The sequence below is a fragment of the Cyprinus carpio genome, chromosome B21 (assembly GCF_018340385.1).
Source record: "Cyprinus carpio isolate SPL01 chromosome B21, ASM1834038v1, whole genome shotgun sequence".
Lineage (NCBI taxonomy): Eukaryota > Metazoa > Chordata > Actinopteri > Cypriniformes > Cyprinidae > Cyprinus > Cyprinus carpio.
This window is the reverse complement of record NC_056617.1, coordinates 8,099,128-8,120,443: the sequence shown is the minus strand read 5'-3', so window position 1 is coordinate 8,120,443 and position 21,316 is coordinate 8,099,128. Positions and strand designations below refer to the sequence as shown.

General features: G+C 36.1%; 1 protein-coding gene across 23 annotated transcripts in view; it reads left to right on the top strand.

The window, feature by feature from the left end:
- Positions 1–21,316, top strand: part of cacna1bb (calcium channel, voltage-dependent, N type, alpha 1B subunit, b) — a 99,464-nt gene that overhangs the window by 35,273 nt on the left and 42,875 nt on the right. For 15 of the 23 annotated variants that reach the window (XM_042747731.1, XM_042747748.1, XM_042747744.1 and 12 more), the window contains exons 4-14: positions 2,672–2,763; positions 2,852–3,004; positions 4,563–4,750; positions 13,387–13,490; positions 14,364–14,479; positions 14,667–14,756; positions 15,897–15,986; positions 16,695–16,913; positions 17,802–17,914; positions 18,194–18,306; positions 18,421–18,552. In XM_042747731.1, the coding sequence (XP_042603665.1) occupies positions 2,672–2,763; positions 2,852–3,004; positions 4,563–4,750; positions 13,387–13,490; positions 14,364–14,479; positions 14,667–14,756; positions 15,897–15,986; positions 16,695–16,913; positions 17,802–17,914; positions 18,194–18,306; positions 18,421–18,552 (1,410 nt within the window). The remainder of the gene's footprint in view (positions 1–2,671; positions 2,764–2,851; positions 3,005–4,562; positions 4,751–13,386; positions 13,491–14,363; positions 14,480–14,666; positions 14,757–15,896; positions 15,987–16,694; positions 16,914–17,801; positions 17,915–18,193; positions 18,307–18,420; positions 18,553–21,316) is intronic. The other 8 variants (XM_042747747.1, XM_042747746.1, XM_042747751.1 and 5 more) reach the window with 1 other exon arrangement.

The following is a 21,316-nucleotide window of genomic DNA, read 5'->3' as shown; positions in this document are numbered from 1 at the left end:
TCTCACTCACGCGCTCCCTCTCCGCCGCTGTCTCTCCCGCTTCTTCTTTTCATCCTGTCTTACAGTTTGTAGCACTGGCGAGTGCAGCATGACTTTGGCGGCTCATTCAGTCGAGTGCCACAAATCAGCAGCTGTCAATCACAAGTGTGCATTAGTTATGTACTGCAGTCACCGTTTCAGCTCGGAGATGGTTTTCATAAACAATCAACACCTAACAGCTTTTCTGGGGTTCATCATCTGACTGCAATCTTTTGTTAAAACAGCCATACTGTATATGCTCATTCTGACTTCCATTGTCTCCATAATGATTATGTGCAGTGCTAAATTTGATGGTAGCTCATTTCAATTTTAGCTTGCGATAATGCAAAGCAGGAGTTGATTGCCAATTTCTCATGACAGCCTGATATTGTAAAGCAGGATTTTCCTGCATCTGTTTTTGTTTGTATATGTGTTATTGTGTTTTGTGTCTTTATGTGAGGGTGTTTCTCTTTGACCAATAGCAGATATCTTTCCCAGCCATATTTCCTGTGCCTGAGCTTGGTGCCCTTGTGTAGAGATATATTCTGTCATCGATAAGCGGGATATTAAAAATCTCTTCTTTTTGCTGCCAGCTACTCTGCTACATTTAAAATAATAAAGCTCTTTTTCTGCTAGTCTCTCTCCACCACAAGCAACCAGAGTCTTATCTTGCCACAAAAATCCTATGAAATGAGTATTTAGAAAGCTTATATAAAATGTAATCTTATAAGCCATATACTGTATATCTGTTATGTTTTCCAGTAGTGAATTAGTGTATATTGCTGTATAACAAAGTTAATTTTTAATACAGACTTTTAATACAAACAAATTAAGTTTTGGGTAGTTTTTTTATACAGCAGCAGTGAAAATATTCACTATGATATTCTGATTATGATGCAAGAATTAACATTCGTTATGTAACAGTTTATTTTATTTTCTCTGAGCATTGACTCTTCATGTCTTGGTGGTCCCTAGCATGTATGCCTGTGAGATGTACAGCTCAGACTCTGACTGCACAGCTCCAGCAGAGGGCGCTGTTGTGGCCACACAGGATTTCGGGTTTCCGTAAAGGTCAGCTTTATTAAAAAAAGAATGCTGAAAACTTTGCAAACTCTTCCTCCTCCTCTCTGTTTGGGAAGTGAGTTAGATAGATTGCGGGGGTGTTGCGGCAGCTCTATCATATTTAATGGGGCATGTCTGCTCAGCCTCACAGTACTCTGCATGATCCCTCCAGCCCAACCCTGCTGCTATCCTCTCTTCCCTCTTTGCATACATCAAATCTTTCTTTCAATCTCTCGTCCTCTTATCCTCTCTCATCTTATGAGCAAATCAGATCACATGTCAGTGAAGGAAGATGCTCCTCTGCCAAACATAAGACCTGTAACTTTTATATAAGGCTTCTCAGTTTGCCTGCTGCGAGTTGATGATTGCGATTTAATGGGAAGATCTTTTGCACACATGCAGTGTGCGGCTGGTTCCACTCCAGTGCTCCTGAGGACACAGAGGCTCATGTGTGCTACGCCAGCTAGCTACATTCCCTCGGCATCTAATGGCTGTCATCTTGGCGGTGTCACTGTGGTGATGGGATTAGATTAGATTAGGTTATGATGATTTCCCAGAACATAAACATACACAACACTGAAAGCTGACAGTCCGGTTTCTTCTGATGGCTACCTTACATGAGTCACTCTGACCTAAAGGGTGATCCAGCCATTTGATACAGTGCGAGATGAGATTTAAAGACATTTTTTCATTCGTTTTGAAAAAGAGAAGTAAATGTATAAAGTGACATCTGTGATATTTTATTTTGCTTACTTTTTGAGGATGTGAAATGCTGAATACATGAAATAATGAATACATTAATTCAAAATATATGCCATTTAATATGATTAAATCATTTTAATAATAATTATTATTATCACATAAAAAAATAGTCTATAAAATATAATAAATATTAAATTATATAGGACAAATTATCTTTAAAATGTAATATTAAATGGTGAATGCATAAAAATAAATAAATTAATAAAATTAAAATATGAATGTTATAGAAATTATAATGTAACTAATATTATTATTATTATTATCAAATAAAAATATTCTATAAAATATAATAAGTATTATATTATAAGACAAATAATGATAATGTAACCATTATTATTATTATTGTTCATTAATCATTATCAAATACAAATAGTGCAAAAAATAATGACACGGTTAATTTATATCTATCTATCTATCTATCTATCTATCTATCTATCTATCTATCTATCTATCTATCTATCTATCTATATATATATATATAAAGATACACAGTGGTGGCCAAAATACTAGACCACTAGTATTTTCACCAGTTACAGCTAAACAATGGTTTTAAGTCATAATATATAGTACATTTGTAAATATTAATTATTATATAAGTAAAATATTATTTATAATATACAGTAAGTTTACATGTTTAATTTGATGATATGTTTATATTTGGGGTTATTTCTATGAAGGATGTAACCAAATATCAGAGATTGGAGCAGTCCAAATTAAATAATTTAAGAATTAGACAGCCAGTATTGTTTGTCCACTAATCTGAATTTATCAATGTCTATGATGGACTCCTCTTTCTATTGACTTTTGCATGTTTGTGTATTTGTGACAGGATTTTAACTACACTGGGTTCGCAATTTGACTTAAGAACGTTGCGGGCAGTCAGAGTGCTGAGACCCCTCAAACTGGTGTCTGGAATCCCAAGTACGTGTCTGGCAGTACAATACACTTCAGTTTAACAGTGACTTTCCATGATTAATTTAACTAAATGTAATGTTTCTCTCTTTTTTAGGTCTTCAAGTAGTATTAAAGTCCATTATGAAGGCCATGGTTCCCCTTCTTCAGATTGGACTGCTGCTGTTCTTTGCCATTGTTATGTTTGCCATCATCGGCGTCGAGTTCTACATGGGCAAATTCCACTTCACCTGCTTTAAAGTGGATACAGGTTAGTTCCTGTTGTGGAAACAAAAAAAAGCTCTTCTTTGAGAACACCAAGGAAATAAATCTTACAGCCACTGCAGTCAGAGACATTTCAAAGCACACAATCTCAAAACAGGCCTTTGTAGCACACATTAAATAACGAATTCAGAGAGTCCAAGGAAAGAGACTCCTTATCAGTTTATATTGAAGATAATAAAGACACTATAGCAGAAAGAAACCCGCATTGGTATCACAAGATATAAACAAAATGTGAAGACTCCATTTACACAATAAAGCCTTTGTGAGACAAAACCTGTTGTTAAAAAACCTTTTAAATGAAAATATGAATCCAAAATATATATTTGAACAATTGTTAAACAGAGACAACTCTCTGGATCAAAGGTCCTCTCAGGCTCTTTCTTTTGTTTATGCAAGTTTCCTCCACCTGCCTTGCTTTTCACTGACTGATATTTACCCACAAAACACTGCTGTTTCCTTTGCAGCTAGAGACTGAATGTGAGTGAGAGAGACATGACAGATCTTAGTGTTTTTTTCTCTCTTCATCTCTGTTTTTCTCCTTTTTCACCATTAATTGTAGATGTTTATTAGCAATTCATTGTGTTCTGGTGTGTAAGTACATAGATGTGAGGGGTTTTTACCCAAACAGAGCAAACCCTAGCCTTCATATTTTAAAATGGGGGTCCTTTGCAAGGGGATCTTCGTATCTGAGGGTTTGTTGCATCAAACAGTTTCAAAATCCCTGCTAATCTACATTATTTTTTGAGCTGTATTAACGCCCATATCATGACCCAGATATCTATATAATATATCACCAGGACCTGGTTGATTCCCACCCCTAATTCCAATTACCATTTGACTTTAGTGCATCCTAGTGTACCACATAATTGATTGATAGAAGCAAATGTTATTACATTTCTTAAAATAATAATCCTGCAGATGAATATCATTGATTGCCATCGTAAAGCAGATGTTTTCATGATTTATCTTGCAGGCGAGTGTAGCACACTGACTCCTGAATCACTGAATGATTTTTAAAGGTCTTTTGTGACACAGAAAGAGGTAAAAAGACAGGAGTTGTTTCTTGAAAGAGCCTGGAGAGCAAATGTGTTTCTATTGTATCCACACAGCACGGCTCTCGAAGAAGAGGACATAAGCTCTGCTATTCCAGCTGGAGGCTGTGTTTGTGTGAATGCACATGTTTGTGTATTTATGTACTATACTTCTGTGTCCATGCTGTGAGGGATCTTGACAGGTTGTTAATGTAATATGTGTGTGCGAGTAATTTTAGTTCAACACAGTGCATGTAATTAGCTTGTGTTGGTAATGAGGTTTCCAATAAGAAGCTGAGCTGCTAACATGTGCTCAGCTGCTGCTTGCTTCACCCCTCAATCAGCAACATCAGCAGGTGATATGCCTCAGAGAGAAAGAGAGAGTGAGTGTGTGTGTGTGTTTGACCAATTTGGAGAGAGTGGTTGCATTAATTTACTTTCCAAATGTGTAATGATTATTGAAATAGGCCTGTAATATAATATAAAAGGTTTGTTTTCTGTTTGTGTGTGCAGGAGAAAAAGTTGGTGATTACCCATGTGGAGCAGAACGTCCTTCAAGAGTCTGTCCCAATGGAACAATATGTAGGGAGTACTGGACAGGACCCAACTTCGGCATCACCAATTTCGATAACATCCTCTTCGCCATCCTCACAGTCTTCCAGTGCATCACCATGGAAGGATGGACCGATGTACTGTACCATGTGAGTTCCTATTAGAATTCATTTAATGGAACATTTTCTACAAAGAATGACAACTTTTTCCTTTCTTCAGCCCCACATCATTCCAAACCCTTATAATTTTCTTTCTTCTGTAAACCAAACATAAAATAAGATAAATCAGATCAACCCTTTCCCATAAAACTTAATGGTGAATTATAATGCCAAATAGCAAAAAAGAATGGTCAAATATCAGATTTGTGCACTATGTTTCGAGTTTTCAATGGCTGCATCTACTACCCTATAAGCCAATGACATCTCAGGCCAAGTTTACATTTGAAACTACAGTACAATCTAAAACTGATTTCTGACAGGCTTCTGGTGCAGCATAATGGTCTAGGCTACGTACGCTGCTGCAGAACAAGTATGGACTTGCTACTGTCAATAGATACACAGACATCCTGCTGTGAGCATGTAAGATATGCTGCATGAATAGGCATACATAAATCTTCAGATAGCAGATCTAGACAGGTGGTGCTGGAGGAGGTGGAGGGTTTTGGAGGAACTTTAATAGCAGCCAACTTTCAGCAAACACTGAACCAGTCTATTTAAATGTTCAGCAAGCAAGTTCACTGGCTGTAGAATCAACACAGGCCAATCAGCTTTTGCGCTGTAATAAATTATGTGATTGCTAGCAGATTGCAGGTAAAGGACCTATTAGCCTGCACCATGCAAAGTTTCCTCTTTTGAAGAGACCCTTCACAAAGAGCTTGATTGATGGGAGGTCTGACCAGTCATAAAGCCGAATGTACCATTTTGTTTGACAAAAGCCTTTTTTTTTTTTTTTTTTTGCAATTATCTTAACATTCATGGATTTGCATTTGGCATTTTGGAACTTGGCATTAATCACCATCACATGACATACAAGATGACAAAATCTGAACTAGATTTTCAATACACTGAAAGTATTAAATATACTTCCCAGAGGAAAGTTGCAGCTATGGAACATGAGGGTGAGTGAACAATGGCATAGAGTAACTTCCATTTTTAGGTGAAGTATTCCTTTAATATTCACACACACAAACACACCCACAAACATGTATTTACGGACATACATAGTCTTGAATATGGATGTGGAATATTGTTTGTGTAATCTCAAAGGCTTTTCTGTGTTTCTAAATTTTGTGTTATGTTTTAGAACATCTGACAGTCTGTGTTCTGCTTGTCTGAGTGTTGAGCTCAGGAGACTTTCTGTCTTTCTGTAAAGTTGCTAGAATCTGTGCATGCTGATGTGAATACAAAGTGGAAAAGCGGAAAGAAGTTTTGCATAGTTTAATTGTACACAGTTGTAAAAATGCAAAAGTTTTTTTTTTACCACAGGTCAATCATTATTGAGACATCACGTTCAGAATAAACACTGGCATGGACACTCTCTGTAACACTTCCAGGGAGCGTAGTATAAACCCTGCTGAGTGACAGAAGAGACAGACTGCTGTAGTTTCACCTGCTCCCCTTCTCACAGTTTACAAATGTGTGCAGAACGTCAGGCTGCCAGAACATGGTGTGGGGCAGCATATGTCACCCTGTTCCCACACTGCTCCCCCTCCCACCACAGACTGAGATGAGAATTATGCTAAGCTGAACTCAAACTGTATGCTGCCAACCTGTTCCTGTCATATGCGGAGGGCTGCTGGTTATGCTGATACCCTCTCTCTTTCTCTCACTTTCACTCACCCGCTTTTTAACACATGAGCTCTGTTCCAAAACCCAGCAAGCTGCATCATTGTCTACTTCATTGTAGCATCCTAACTATAATAGAACCTCTCAAATGAACAATTGGAATGCTAATATGTGACCCTGGACCACAAAGCCAATCTTAAATCTCTGGGGTACATTTTAGCAATAGCCAAAAAAACATTGTATGGGTCAAAATTATCCATTTTTCTTTTATGCCAAAAATCATTAGGATATTAAGTAATCATGTTCCATGAAGATATTCTGTACATTTCCTACTGTAACTATATCAAAACATAATTTTTGATTAGTAATATGCATTGCTAAGAACTTAATTTGGACAACTTTGAAGGTGATTTTTTTTTTTGCATCCTCAGATTCCAGATTTTGAAATAGTTGTATCTCGACCAAATATTGTCCTATCCTAACAAACCATACATCAATGGAAAGATTATTTATTCAGCTTTCAGGTGGTGTATAAATCTCAATTTCGAAAAATTTTTGTGGTCCAGGGTCACATATTAGGTAAAATAATCCTTTTTAATCACATTGAAATATTATATACCATATTTTCAGGACTCAACAATAAGGATTTTTTTGCTTGCTAAGATTAAGCAACATTATTATTTTTTTTCAACACAAAAAGTAAAATTTTTATCAATAAAATATAAAATAAAATAAAATAAAATAAAAATGTACACTTAAAATATATTTTAAACCATTATGAAGAAAGTTTAAGTATAATTTAAATATACTAAATATAATATATTTTTTATTTGCATTAATAGTTTTTTTAAATAGTTCTAAATATTATTTCTACATTTCTAAAAGTCTAATTTTTACATTTAATTATTAAAAAAATATATATTTTACATATAATCATTTGTTTGCACCTACAAAGTATATATTTTTTAAAATGTTAGATCTTCCTTACAAAGAAATTTTGAAATATGTCTGTAAATTATATAGTTGTAATGATACAACTCCAGAACAACAATAGCTGTATAAACACTTTTGTTTATACACAAAATGATGGCATACATGGCTAATTATTAATAATTAGTTTGTAATTTTCAGTACATTCTTACTGATGCTACCAAGGCTGTCACATATTGTTATATATTATATATTATTATATTTTTTGCAGATATAATTTTTAATTTTTTTTTTGAAATGTTATATTTATAAAAATGTTATATAAAAAGAATATTTGAAAGATGTCTGTAAATTATACAGTTATTGTATATATGCTACCAAAATTGTCACAAATCACAAAATTTTGACAAATCCTCATTTATGTTAGGCAGATTAATCATTATACCAAGCAGACAAGCTAAATAAATGTTGATAAGCAGTTTTTGCAACCAAATGTTACATAGAAAAAGTTTTGGGACAGGGTACCTCCCTCCATTCTCTACTCTCTAGCAGTGCTGTGTGTTCTTACAAAGTGCAATAAATCTATTTCACAAGGCAACTTTAGCACAGCCATATGTGTATGTGTGAGTGTATCTTATTGGCATGGGCTTGAGGGCCACATAACCTCCCAAACTGCACTGGTGGCCCTTCAGGCATTCCACAGGGCCTTTCAAAACAACTTTTGTTCCCAGAATACTGTAAAAACACGTCTCTGGGAGACCATAGGCAGCTTCATCATTTTATTGCCAATTTGAAACTACTGGAGCTTGTAGTTAAACCATTCCTTTTAGCCCAAGGGCTTCAATCCTATTTCATAGAGACTGACTCGTTTGTAAAGTAGCTCAGTGCACTTCTTAATCCCTCTGCATTGACAAGCAAAGGCCTATAATTGGTGACAAATAGAGAGTAAATCAATATATATATTGTTCATCATAAGTCTTAGATCTTTCCCAGAAGTCACCCGCATGAGTGCCATTTCTCAACGGTGAGCCAGAAGCTAGTTTGACGTTTTTCTCCATCTTCTAGATGGATAGAAAATATCTTGTAGCGTGCTTTGTTTTTCATATTAATACCAGATTTTTTTTTGTTATTTGCCCCTGCAAACAAGTTAATGTATAGAAAAAGCACGAAGTCTGAAATCAGCTTCTCTCTAGTAAGTCAGAGAAACTGTTGTTACTAATACTTTTTTAAGGCTAAACGCTATGGAAGACATTGTCTGTGATGCTGCTTTTTAAAATGCTATTCATGGTTGGAATCCAGGATGGATCGCATCATGAAATAAGAATAATGGCAGCACTCCATTTTCTAGATTGCATGTCAGAGTAGCTGGATTGAGACTCGTTGGATTGATGTCTTTATGGTGCTGTGATGGAACAGCACAATGGAATAATAGGATTGTCTGTAATGGATTATACGCATAAATTCTTTCTTTCACATCCCAAATGTTCATCCAATGCAGCAAAACACTGACACTGTGATATAGATTCATATTCTTCAATTCAAATCCCACCTAAACACAACCGGTTGTGTCTAAATAGAAAAGCATTTTCTCTATTAAGCATCACATTGTAGCTCAATAAATGACAGACAGGCAGAGGGCCAGAGGTTAGTGTAAGTTTCTCAACCTAAGGAGCTCCACTGGTACATTATCCCTACCCACAATGAGCTCCGGCCCAAACAAGCCAGCAGGGGCGGAGTCCTCGGCTAATGACATGGCAGTCCTCATTTCATGCCTGTTAGTTTTATTACACTCTCGCTGTGCTAGAGATTAATTGCTTTCTGCTTAATTAACACTGCTGTGTCGTGCTTGTTTGAGGATTCTGGTCAGATCCCCTGTGGTGGAGCAACACTACCTGTTGGAGAAAAATATTTATTTATTTATAAATTAATTTACTTTATTTTATTTTTTTTTAACAAAAATAAGTTAAATTAAATGACAGATGTTTTTGTCTATATGTCTATTTATGTGACTTCAGCAATACTAGAATTCAGAGTACAGTTGTCAGTTGTGTTTTAGAGAGCTAAATACAGTTACAAAACAGATTGATTATTAATCATTATGATTTGATGGCTTAATTTGCACCTGATTGGATTTGTTTAATAAATTGTGTCAGTAGTTTTAAGTCGTTCTAGGGTTATGGTAATTTTCAACTACCTACTTAGAAAAGTGCATTAGAGTCTCATTTGAATTTTGATCTTTAACTTGAAACTCATAAAGTTGTACTGGAAGGAAATTTATGTGAACATGGCAGCACCCAGGAAGATATACAGTTAATGATAAACATTCAGTTTTAAACAAATAAAGTGGCTGTAATTACACTAAAAATAATTCTGAGTTTCTGTAGAAACAGGAGTGGAAAACAAGAACTTTCTATTAATTTATTTCTATTCACTTTGTTTCCCTACATTTTTTTCATAAGAATTAGGAATAACTCATGTCTGATTTTTTAATGGAGTGCAGCATTAAACAGACCGAAACTAGATTTGGTTTCCTTCAATCACTGCTCCTGAAAATTGCATTTTGCAACAAAACAATCCTCATAGAAGATCTCATTTAATTTCTGAAATCATTTAGGCACCTCTTTGTGGTGATATTGAATTATTCTTATCTTAATGTTGTTCTGCCTACAGCATTTTTAATTATTGTAAAATCTACCTTCTGGTCAAGCATTTGTAATGTTGACTTATCTATAAAAAACAGTCAACATCCACTGGGCCCTTAATGAGATGTAATTTATTGACGTATAAGAGCATGCTGCCCCATGATGAGACATTATGTGTTCTGTAGCCCTGTGAGACCATGTGTTAATTGTTATGTTACACTAGTCAGTCAGCAGCTGTCATGCTGTTCCAGTATCCAGTGTGTGTGTGAGTGTTTCAGTGTAATCAGTGTTTTTGGTCTTGTTACTGCAGGCTGAGTCACCAGGCCTCTGTGCACCTTGACCCTGTCAGCCAGCCGTCCTGGGCTGTCAGACCCATCCCTGAGCTCATTAAACATCTTTAAAAATAGCCCGTTGGGAGCTGGATGGAGTACATACTGTATTTGGATGCATGCAGCATTGACACTATTCAGGCATTTCCCCTTCTTTCTCCTTCCCCTTTTTGTTATAAAACTAATAAAACTAGTGGCAGGTGTTAGTGAAAAATATGCAAAGATGGAAATGCATTTGTCTTTTACACTTTGCAGTCCAGCTTAACAAGGAGTTAATGCTCTAAAATAATGCTGCATAATAAGCCAGTGGCTTTCATTAAAACTAATAATGGCTTGCTTGTGTGCCCAAAAAAGGTGCAGCAGCAATAATTATCGAATGAAGGTCAAATGATGGAGAAAAACATTATGTCAAGGCATATATCCACCCACGGTGCAGTCGAGACACTTCCAGCATTTTAAAGAGCTGATTCAGCTGTATAGATCACAATATTAGACTGATGCTGTACAGTTTCAGTAAAGTACGCTACATAATTCATTTAGTCAGATTGGGTGCTAAATCAAATAAATGATGCAATTCATTCTTAATTTCTGAATTCACCCCTCAATCATTATTATTACACTATCTTGGCATGAGAGGAAGAGAAAGATATATGGTCATGATAGCAGAATAGCTTAGCTTATTATATAGTTTGTGATCCTCTAAGGAACCATTGAATAGATATTACACTTTACTTACTTGATCTGATTCAGCTGACTGTGCTTAATGCTAAATAAAGCATTATGATAATCAGTGTTTATAGATTGAGTAGAATACGTATGTTTGCGCACTGTTTTAAGAAAGTATAACAAAAGGTTGGAGTATATTAAAGAAGATAAATTAGATAAAGTAAAATGTCACAGTGAAACAGATTAAGGGGAATATGATTAATATGCTTTTTGTTTTTGCTCCCGTTTTGTACTGTAATCGCCTCAAAAGTCTCTCTCAAGTTGCTCTGTTAAAAGGAAAGCTTTTGCATTGTGATAAAGTAAATCTTCAGATTCACAGACCTGCTTGGCTGCATTTTCTCCCTGTTGCTATTTGTTAAGTAGCTCTGGACTTTGAACATATGTTGTTATTGGCCTATCTCAGATATGCTTCATTTAGCAGAAATGATTTACTTATATTTGCAGTGCCTCGGCTGGAGTTTACATAAAACTTTAAAAACCAGTGATGTCTCTTTCACAACAGCTTCAATTCTGAGGTTTTGCTGTTCCTGATTTCTCTGCAAAACTCCACTTTGACCAGGGGAGACATCTGTCAAGGGCAGATGATTATTGCTATGTGGGCTGCTGGTAAAGACTGAGGTTTGAGATGGAAAACTAAAGCATGAGAGTGAAGCACAACTAACTAGACAAGTTTTTTCTTAACTTCGTGATATATAGTGTCGTGAATAAATAAAGCAATGCAGTACATATACTATACTGTACTTCAAAATTTGATTGCATAGTATATGACAATAAATATTCTGGTTTGTTCTTGTACATGTTTTTTTTCTGTTTTTTTTTTTGCTTGTAGATGCTAAGTCACTTATATTCTGTCTGAAATTACACTCTGAAATGATGAATACTTTGGCATTCCAGAGTAACATAATTCCCTAAGTAGTCAGTATCACACAGGTTCCCATCCTCCCTCATGAAAGCTTATATCTCCTGCTTATACCTCAATGTTGCTTAATTAGGAGTGTAGGTCTCAGAAGCAGCAACCTGCAGGAATAATGAGAGACACTGAAAAAACAGTGTATTCTCTTTAGCCACAAATGTCATTTTTCATCTGGTCATTCTTTTTCTTTAATGTTAAAGCAGAATCGATTGTCCTTCAAAAAGCTGACACCCTATGGAGTTACTTTTGAGTGTTAAATCTTAAATTTTTTTTGTGTTAAATCAAACATCAATTAAATCAAACTGGGTTTGAGAGTGCATGGCAAATACAGTATGGAGAGGACAAAATTATTCTATGCTGCTTTGATGACTTTGAAGAGTCTCATATGGATGTAATTTAAGAGTACAAGGACCACCAGTGAGATTCAGCAACAATTATTTTATTTTATATATATATATATATATATATATATATATATATGTGTGTGTGTGTGTGTGTGTGTGTGTGTGTGTGTGTGTGTGTGTGTGTGTGTATATAAATATGTATATAAACATATATATATATATATACACACATATATATATATATATATACACACACACACACACTTGAAGTCATTGCTGCCAAAGTAGGTTCGATCAGCTATTAAAGGGATAGATCAACCGAAAATGAAAATTATAACAGTAATTACTCACCCTCATGTTGTTCTAAACCTGTAAGACCTCCGTTATTCTTCGGAACACAAATTAAGATATTTTTGATGAAATCCGAGAGCTTTCTGGCCCTCCCATAGACAGCAAGGGTACTTCCACGATCATTAAAATGATCACGGTAAGGACATCATTAAAACAGTCCATGTGACATCAGTGGTTCAACCGTAATTTTATGAAGCTATGAGAATACTTTTTGTGCGCAAAGAAAACAAAAATAACCACTTTATTCAACAATTCACCTCCTCCGCGTCACCCTGGTGCCATTTTGTTCGTTAATCCAAGTTCGTTATTCCAAGTCGTTATTTTTGTTCATATTTTATTTTTATATATTTAATAATATTTGATTTCTATTGCTTGCCTCAACCTACTTCAAAAGTGAGATGAAGGTAAAAATGATGTTCACTTGACGTTTGAAACATGGGTCCATCTTCATCTGGAGCTGTAGTGTCTGCCTTGGGCCTCTTGTGAAGAACAGTGGGAGGATGCAAAAATCTCCCTAATTCCAAATGACTATGTAGTTTATTTAGCATTTGTTTTTAAATCTATGACATGAGTGACATTATTCATTTTTTAGTATAACTGCTTTCATAGTTGAATTAATTTTAGTGTTAGGATTCATAAGTGATTTTACATTTCAACTGACTTTGAAAGATTTAAGTTTGGTGTATTGTGACAAGTATGGCAGTCAAATACAATAGGCAAAAGAAGTAATCCTATAACAGTACTCGCTGCATTTGTTTATGCACAGGCCAATGATGCCTCGGGGAACACCTGGAACTGGCTGTACTTCATCCCTCTCATCATCATTGGCTCCTTCTTCATGCTTAACCTTGTCCTGGGTGTCTTATCAGGGTAAGTCCTACATTCTTCTTTCTCTATCTTTTTCTTTGTGCCTTCTCCCTGTTTCTGGCATTGTCCACAGGCCCTTATGCCCCCCCCCACCCCCAAACAAATTACCCATTACAAACAGCTTCATCCCTTCATACTGAAAAGATTGTGATCTGCTTTTTGAAGCAACAACATGACTTAAATGGAATTAACTGACAGGTGAATGCTCTTATTCTACATGTAATGTAGTGATTGGTAAGGATGCTGGTAAACAAATGATGGCTGGTCTGACAGCCTAAATTCATCTTTGGATGCCTCCAGTGTCTTATTTCTCTTAATATTGCTGTTTTAATTTGATATATGGAATATGATAATATGGTGATAATATTGTGCAGTTATTTGTGTTATAAAATTATCATTTGTAATCTGTTATGGAATAAAATTTATGTGAAATGCATTGGATAGTGTCTATGTAATATAATCTTTACCACATTCCATGTTCCCTTGCCATGTCCACTTTCCTGAGTTCTTGATGACTCAGTTCATTTACCCCCACAGAACTTGATGTAATGCTTATTGTGTCATAACCAGATGATGCAGCATCATTTGTTGGATGCCACAGCCATAGAAATACTTTTGCATTAGAGTTTAAAGATGATCAGCTCCATCTACACTGGTGTTGTCAGACAATGAATCTCCACTCACTGAAAATACTTTCAGAGTGAAGTATTCACCTCTGTTTCTTGCCACCATTAATTCAATCATCCTAATTAAATTTTTGACTTTAGATCTATTAGCCCAGGTATTAACTAGCACATTCCGCACTTTCTAAAATTTGATTACTGTTCATATTATTTCAGTGCAGAAATGCATATGTGTGTGTGTGTTTGGTTTTAGGGAATTTGCCAAAGAAAGAGAGCGAGTGGAGAAGAGGCAGGAGTTCTTGAAGCTCCGCAGACAGCAGCAGATTGAGAGAGAGCTCACCGGATACCTGGAATGGATATGCAAGGCAGGTTAGTATAAACTCCACGTTCTTCATCGTTACATTGCCTTATACATTTTGTTTGCTAGAAGTTTGTTTGCTAGAATAAAACACAGGATAATTACTTTTAGAAATATAGAATTGTGTAATTTGCTTTGATTTGGTTGATTGCATGGAACATGGTATGTTTTACTGATACTCTTTGATATTTGTTACAGAGGAGGTGTTGCTGGCAGAGGAGGATCAGAATGCTGAGGAGAAATCCCCTCTGGATGGTGCGTGGTACAAGAGGAAACAGAACAACCCAGGTGAAAAGAGGGCAAGGGTTCATGTGACTGGTTTATCATAATATCCTATGATAAACCAGGTCAGTGGAAGGTTTGACCTCTCATTTCATGAGCCCTCATACATGACCTTAATTTTGCATTGTTATGGGGCAAAATTGCGTTTCAATGATCTTTTCACCTGGGCACAAATATAGGTGTATGCTGCACAAAGGCTGTTCAAAAACAGCTCAGTCAAAATCCAAAGTTTTATGGTTTTTAATTAATTTCTATTGTATTTTTAGAGTATTTACATGCTTGTGGACTCTTAAAAAGTCACTTTACATATAACCTTTTTTTATTATTTGTTTGTTTGTTGTAATTTGCCTTCCTGCTTCCAGTGCCTCTGTTTTCTCAAGGCCCATAATCCCTGTCAATTTGGGCTGTTTTGGAAGCCAAAAGTAATTACAGGGATTAAAGACAACTGTGGTAACTGGATTAGTTACACACTCTCAAATGGGCACTAACTAGCTAAAAGTAGTGATGCTACTAATCTAACTACATTTTTGGCAGGATGAGCAAGTCTTTGCTGCAAAGAGATATTTTTTGAGGCAAAATAAAATCTCCCTTTATCATCATTAAATTGCTATATTTTGTGTTTTAGAATTGAAATGGATATAAGCAATGTAAATTTAGCAAATCAGATAAAGTAGTGATTGCATTATGTCCAGCTGCTCATCTTACAACATAATATCATTATATCTGTCTTTTATATCTTCACTATATGGCACAAAGCAAGGGATTAATGTTGTGATTCCCAGCCATTCTTTCTCAAGCTGAAATTAATGGTGTTGACTGGATCTGTTCATTTGGAGAAAAGGCGATACATAGAGAGACGAGGTGAAAGTGTGAGGGGGCAGAAAAAGAGCCCAGGACTAGTGCTCAGCGATCACTGTGTGCTGATGAGTCACCATGAGATCAGGCCTGTGGTGTGCACACATTCCTTACTGTAGCCAAATACACGTATGTTGCTTTTGTAATAAGTGAGCAGTTAATCAAATAAAACTATTTTAAAAAGTTTTTTTTTCAATGTCTCCTGACACCTTTTTTAAGAGGAATTTAAGGTTTCTCATAACTGGTGTAATAATTAGCTTTGTTTGTGTGTGTTTGTGGTTTTGTTTTCAGTGTTGAAAAGAACAAAGACCAGGAAGGGTCGAAATGACCTCATCAGTGCTGAAGAGGGAGAGGAACATTTCACAGACATCTCCTCTGTTGGTAAGCCTTGACAACTCCAGGAACACTTGGTAATTTTGCTGTTATGCATGTAACTTCAACACTTTTGTTACTTTTCAGATAGCCTTCATTCTTCAGCAGAGCATAATCAAATAGCCTAACCATATAGTTACATGCTATCGACAAAAAGAAAAAAATCACTTCCTTTGGTAAATAACTGGAAACGTCTACAGAAACTCTTTTGTTATGTGTATCTAGTGTCTGAGATAATTGTGCCCTTTAACAGAAGTGGGTAAAATGGAGAAGGGGAAGTAGGATCATGTGACTATATTAGTTAGAATTGTCTGTTTTTGAAATTTAAGAGGCTTATAGAATAATTCATAATCTTAAACACTTGTCTGTCTCAGTCTAACAGTTTATACAATTTATATTCTCCTCTCTGTTATTCAAACGTAACAGATGTTAGCTGGTAAGGACTATGCTGTGAGCCCTGTTTAAGCAAAGCAAATACTACATTTATTCTTATACTTTGTCAAAACATTGGAATTGTTTGCCATTTATTTTCCTGACCTCATGAAGCATACTGTTTTTGTTAGCGTGCCTGTCTCCCATGCTGGCTGTTACTTGTTGAGCCCTGCTCAGAGCGGACCAAATGAAACCAGTTGCAAGTGGTTTCATTAAAAATGAAATTACAGTAGTAGCTCCATGATCAGAGTTTAAGGATTTTCCCTGTATTTTTCATCTCTTTAGCACCACCTGGATCCCCTTTTGCTCGAGCTAGCCTGAAGAGCAGTAAGAATGATAGCTCCTCATACATTCGTCGAAAGGAAAAGAGGATACGCTTTTTTATCCGGCGGATGGTGAAGGCACAGAGTTTTTACTGGATTGTTCTGTGTTTGGTGGGATTGAACACGATGTGTGTGGCCATTGTCCATTACGACCAGCCTGAGTGGCTCACCAAGGCCCTATGTAAGCAAAGCAAATACAACATTTATTCATATACTGTGTCAAACATTGGAATTTTTTGGCTATTTAGTTTCCTAAACAGCATGTCATTAGACTAGCTCGTAATCTCTCCTTGCCTCATGACTCGTGACATGAAATACTTAAGACAGACATTTAAATAGTATATTTTAAAGGGTACATTGGATGCAAATTTAACTTTTACATGGTGTTTGAACTTAAATGTGTCTTGGCAGTGTGTGTACACAACCACCCTATAATGATAAAAATCCACCCAGTGCTTTTTTTTAAATCTCCGCAAATCATAAGCACTTTCTCAAAGCAAGCCGTTCACAAATTCATGGCAAAGTGATGTCACGTTGCACAGGCCCTTCCCACGACTGTTGACAGACACTGCCGTTTTCTAATTTTAGTTAATTTTAGTATTTCCACCTATTTAATTCAATGAGTTGCCAATGCAATATTTCTAATTTTAAGTTTTTAATGTAGTATTTATTTATGTAAAATTTATATTTTATTTTATTTTATTTCAGCTTCATTTCAATTACCAAAGTGATATTTAATCATTTTAGTTAACAATAGCAACACCGCATATATGAACATGTTTTGGTAGAAAAACTGATGTTTATTATACATTGTGTATTGTTAAATTATTTCAATATGACTGAAAATTGTTTTATTATATTTTGGTTGTTTTATTGATTGATCTTGTGATTGAACAAATTCTATTTAGCAATTTAAGAACAAATAAAATAAATACATATTGAGATATACAGTAAATACATTTAAATAAATAGTACATTTTAATTTAATTTATTTTATATTATAAGTATATAGTCAAGATTGTTGTTGACAGATAACCTAATCTCTCCTTTCATTTCTATGGGCTGTTAGACCTGGCAGAGTTTGTATTCCTGGGTCTGTTTCTGACAGAGATGACTCTGAAAATGTACGGCCTGGGGCCCAGAAACTACTTTCACTCCTCGTTCAACTGTTTTGACTTTGGGGTGAGTCATAGCACACTTGATTCAGACGACCCCGTGGGGCTGCATCCAGTCAGTCATTATAAGCCACTGTGATACCTATGTGTTCACTGAATCGCCACAGGGCTGTTCATGAGTTGTGACTTAGCCAGCTTACCATTCACTCCAAATGTCATAGTTCCAGATATATTTTGTGTTTTCTAGTTAATTATACTATTTTAACAATGGCCATCTGCTCATTTAAATGAGAGTCTACAAAAAATGAACTTGTATAACTGAGTGAATCTTTATTTACATTCTCAGGTAATTGTGGGAAGTATATTTGAGGTGGTCTGGGCAGCGATTCAGCCTGGTGCATCTTTTGGGATCAGTGTTCTGAGAGCCCTGCGCCTGCTCCGTATTTTTAAAGTAACCAAGTATGTAGATGAATATACATACACATGGTAGCATGGTATTTTTTCTTATTTGTGATGCTTTCGAAGTGAGTTGGCAACTTCTGTATACTGTGTTAATTCCCGCTCTCTCTGTAGGTATTGGAACTCTTTGCGGAATCTAGTGGTTTCACTGTTAAACTCTATGAAGTCCATCATCAGTTTGCTCTTCCTCCTCTTCCTCTTCATCGTGGTATTTGCCCTGCTAGGCATGCAACTCTTCGGGGGCCAGTGAGTGATCCTCCATCATTCTAGGCTTTTCTGTTCCATTCCACCTCTTTAATTAATCTGATAAAGAAAGAAATTTTATTTCTTCTGCTGAAAAACAAACAAACATTATTTCACATTTTGCATAACCTTTTAAAATGCTCATGGTTCACATAACTACAGTCACTATAAAGTGACTGTGCCAGGCTGGAATTGTAAATCTGCATGCATCCTAATGCCTTATGACCACAGCAGGCCTACATGAAGCTCTGATAGAAGTTTCATTAACATCCCTGTGGCATCTGCGTCAGATCAGTTTTCTGGAGCTGATCTAAAGCATGACTGCAAGTTTGATGTGTCTTCTGTTAGACTGAGATCAGCCCTAGGCTCCATCTGCTGGGGTACTGCTGTCTTATCCATGAACAAAACTGGTCACCAACATGTGCTTAATTGTACAGTCTCATTTTTATAATGGGGTTGTAAAACATGTCCTGCTGTCAAGTGCAGTTTTGGTGACGTAGTCTTAGTTTGAGTCGTTCAGAAGCAATTCGAATTTTCCTCAGCCTTCCTGGACACTGACTGCATCAAAAATATGGAAATACTTTTTAGTAAGTAATTACTTCTCAACCATTCATTCATCATTGTCATTTGAGCTACTGTACCAGCGTCAGTTGTGTTGCTTCACAGCCATTCACAAATCCTCTCCTGTGGCGTCATGGGATAGTAAAGTGTCTATTGGATGCACAATTCAGCACAATGCACAATTCAGAATCTTGCAGGAAGTAGTAGATCATTTTGCCTCCCATTTTATGAATACTGTGAATTCAGACATACTACTCTTCTCCTATATAGCCGCTAAATAGACTATACACACAGCCCTTAAATGTTTTATTGTTGTTATTATTATTATTTTTAAAAATGTTGTTGTTGTTATTTAGTCTGCTTCTGTTGCCATCTCACATCATTTAAATTTTACAAATGCATTTTCTGTCAGAATTTTGGTACATCTATCCATCATCTACTCCCTTCTTTTCTGTAATCCCTCTGCCCTTGTGCCAACTCTTGTGAGCAGAGAGAGTGATCCGGCATGCCAACAGGGATTTAGATCTCTACTCTCAGAGAATTGCTGAGCTGATTATGCAGTGTGTCTTCTTGCTGGCACGCTTTAGTGGCATTGGGCTACACGTAACCAATATAATGCAGCTGGCAGTCAGTTATAAACTGTATCTGTTAAATACTTTTCCTTCAAAGACATTTTTGTTTTATTTTATGTTTTATTTTTTTTTTGCTAACCAGCCAAACGTTGATCCCTTGAGCACAATGGATCGATGTGATTGGATGAATCTTGAGTGTAGTCATAGTGTTTATTTTAGCATTGCAGTATTAGTGTGATATAAACGTGAGTTCTGCGCAATTTCGTTGCACTCCATCCAACTTGTTCTGTGTGAATGCCCGTTAGACATCACAGACAGACAGTGTGTAAAAAAAGAAAAAAATAATAAACAATAAGATCAGAAATCAAACCCAACACATCATTCATTCCTTCCAAACAAAATAAAGCTCACATGCACTTTTAATTGGACACATGCAGAATTTATGATCTTCATTCGTGTCGATGTGTTCTGATAGGTGGTCGTCTTGTGCATGTTGTAACGTCAGTGTACATGCACATCTGCCATTGGCTGTGACATAATCAGAGTTTAAAGCTTGCAGGGTCTGATGGTATTAACTCACCTGGCTGTGTTTGTTGACTGTGTTTTTAAGGTCTTGTTAAATTGCTGTCATGCAGATTACTGGTGAAAGCGCTGGAGTTTTGGAGGGGATTGCAGAGTACGAGCATGAACATTCGAGTGGTTTGACTTTCTAATTTAGTCTTTGCTTATTGAGTTCCCTGACCCTGTCTGTGCCTGTTATAACACTGTGTGAAGTGAAGTGGTTGTTTTATTCCTTGTGTTTCAGAGAAATGTTGAGGGTTTGTTCTCTGAAGTAAGTGTTTGCATTTGTAGGTATGAAATACATTTTCAGAAAACTGTTAGATGCTTCCTCACTGGTTACTCAGTGAAATCAATTTTATTCTTTGTAAATTTTTGCATTTACAGTTCTGTATAATCAAGCATATTCTAAGCTTCTTATACTGTGTGAGTAAACAGTGTTTTGTTTTACGCAAAGATGCAATAATGCATCTACTGTACTGCAGTTTCTGTTGGAAACCTCTTTATGTTTATGATGCAAAGCTAATGCACACATCCCACAACAATCCAGGACTGAATGATACATCCTTTCCACCATAATTCACTGTTGTGAATGCAAGCGTGCTTTGAATCTCCTTTGTGAATGGATGAGTCACCGTTGTGTTCTTGTGTTTCCCTTGAAGGCCTTAACTCTGAAAGGCAATTTGGAGAGAGTTAAAGATGGCAGGACTGAAAGAGAACCCTGAAATCTAAAAATAAAATGCTAGAAAGAGGAAGAGAATGATAGGGATGTATTAAAAAAGAAGAAAACCGATCCTTCTGTTCATTTCAACTGAGGCAAGGACAAATATTTTTTGCCTCATGTGCAAGAGGTCATGAATTTGAGTCTGACTCGACAGACTCTTTGTCAGTATATCAGAAATGGTGGCATATGGCTAAATTTGATTTGATTTCAACAGATTTGTGGGTGGAAAAGCATTTGTTTTTCTGTTACACCTACATTATTACAGTTTTTAGGTGGTTGAGATGAAAGACAGGGGTGCCAAAGCCCTCCTAGATAAAGATTAGGGTTTCTCTGTTTCCTATTTTCCTGAATA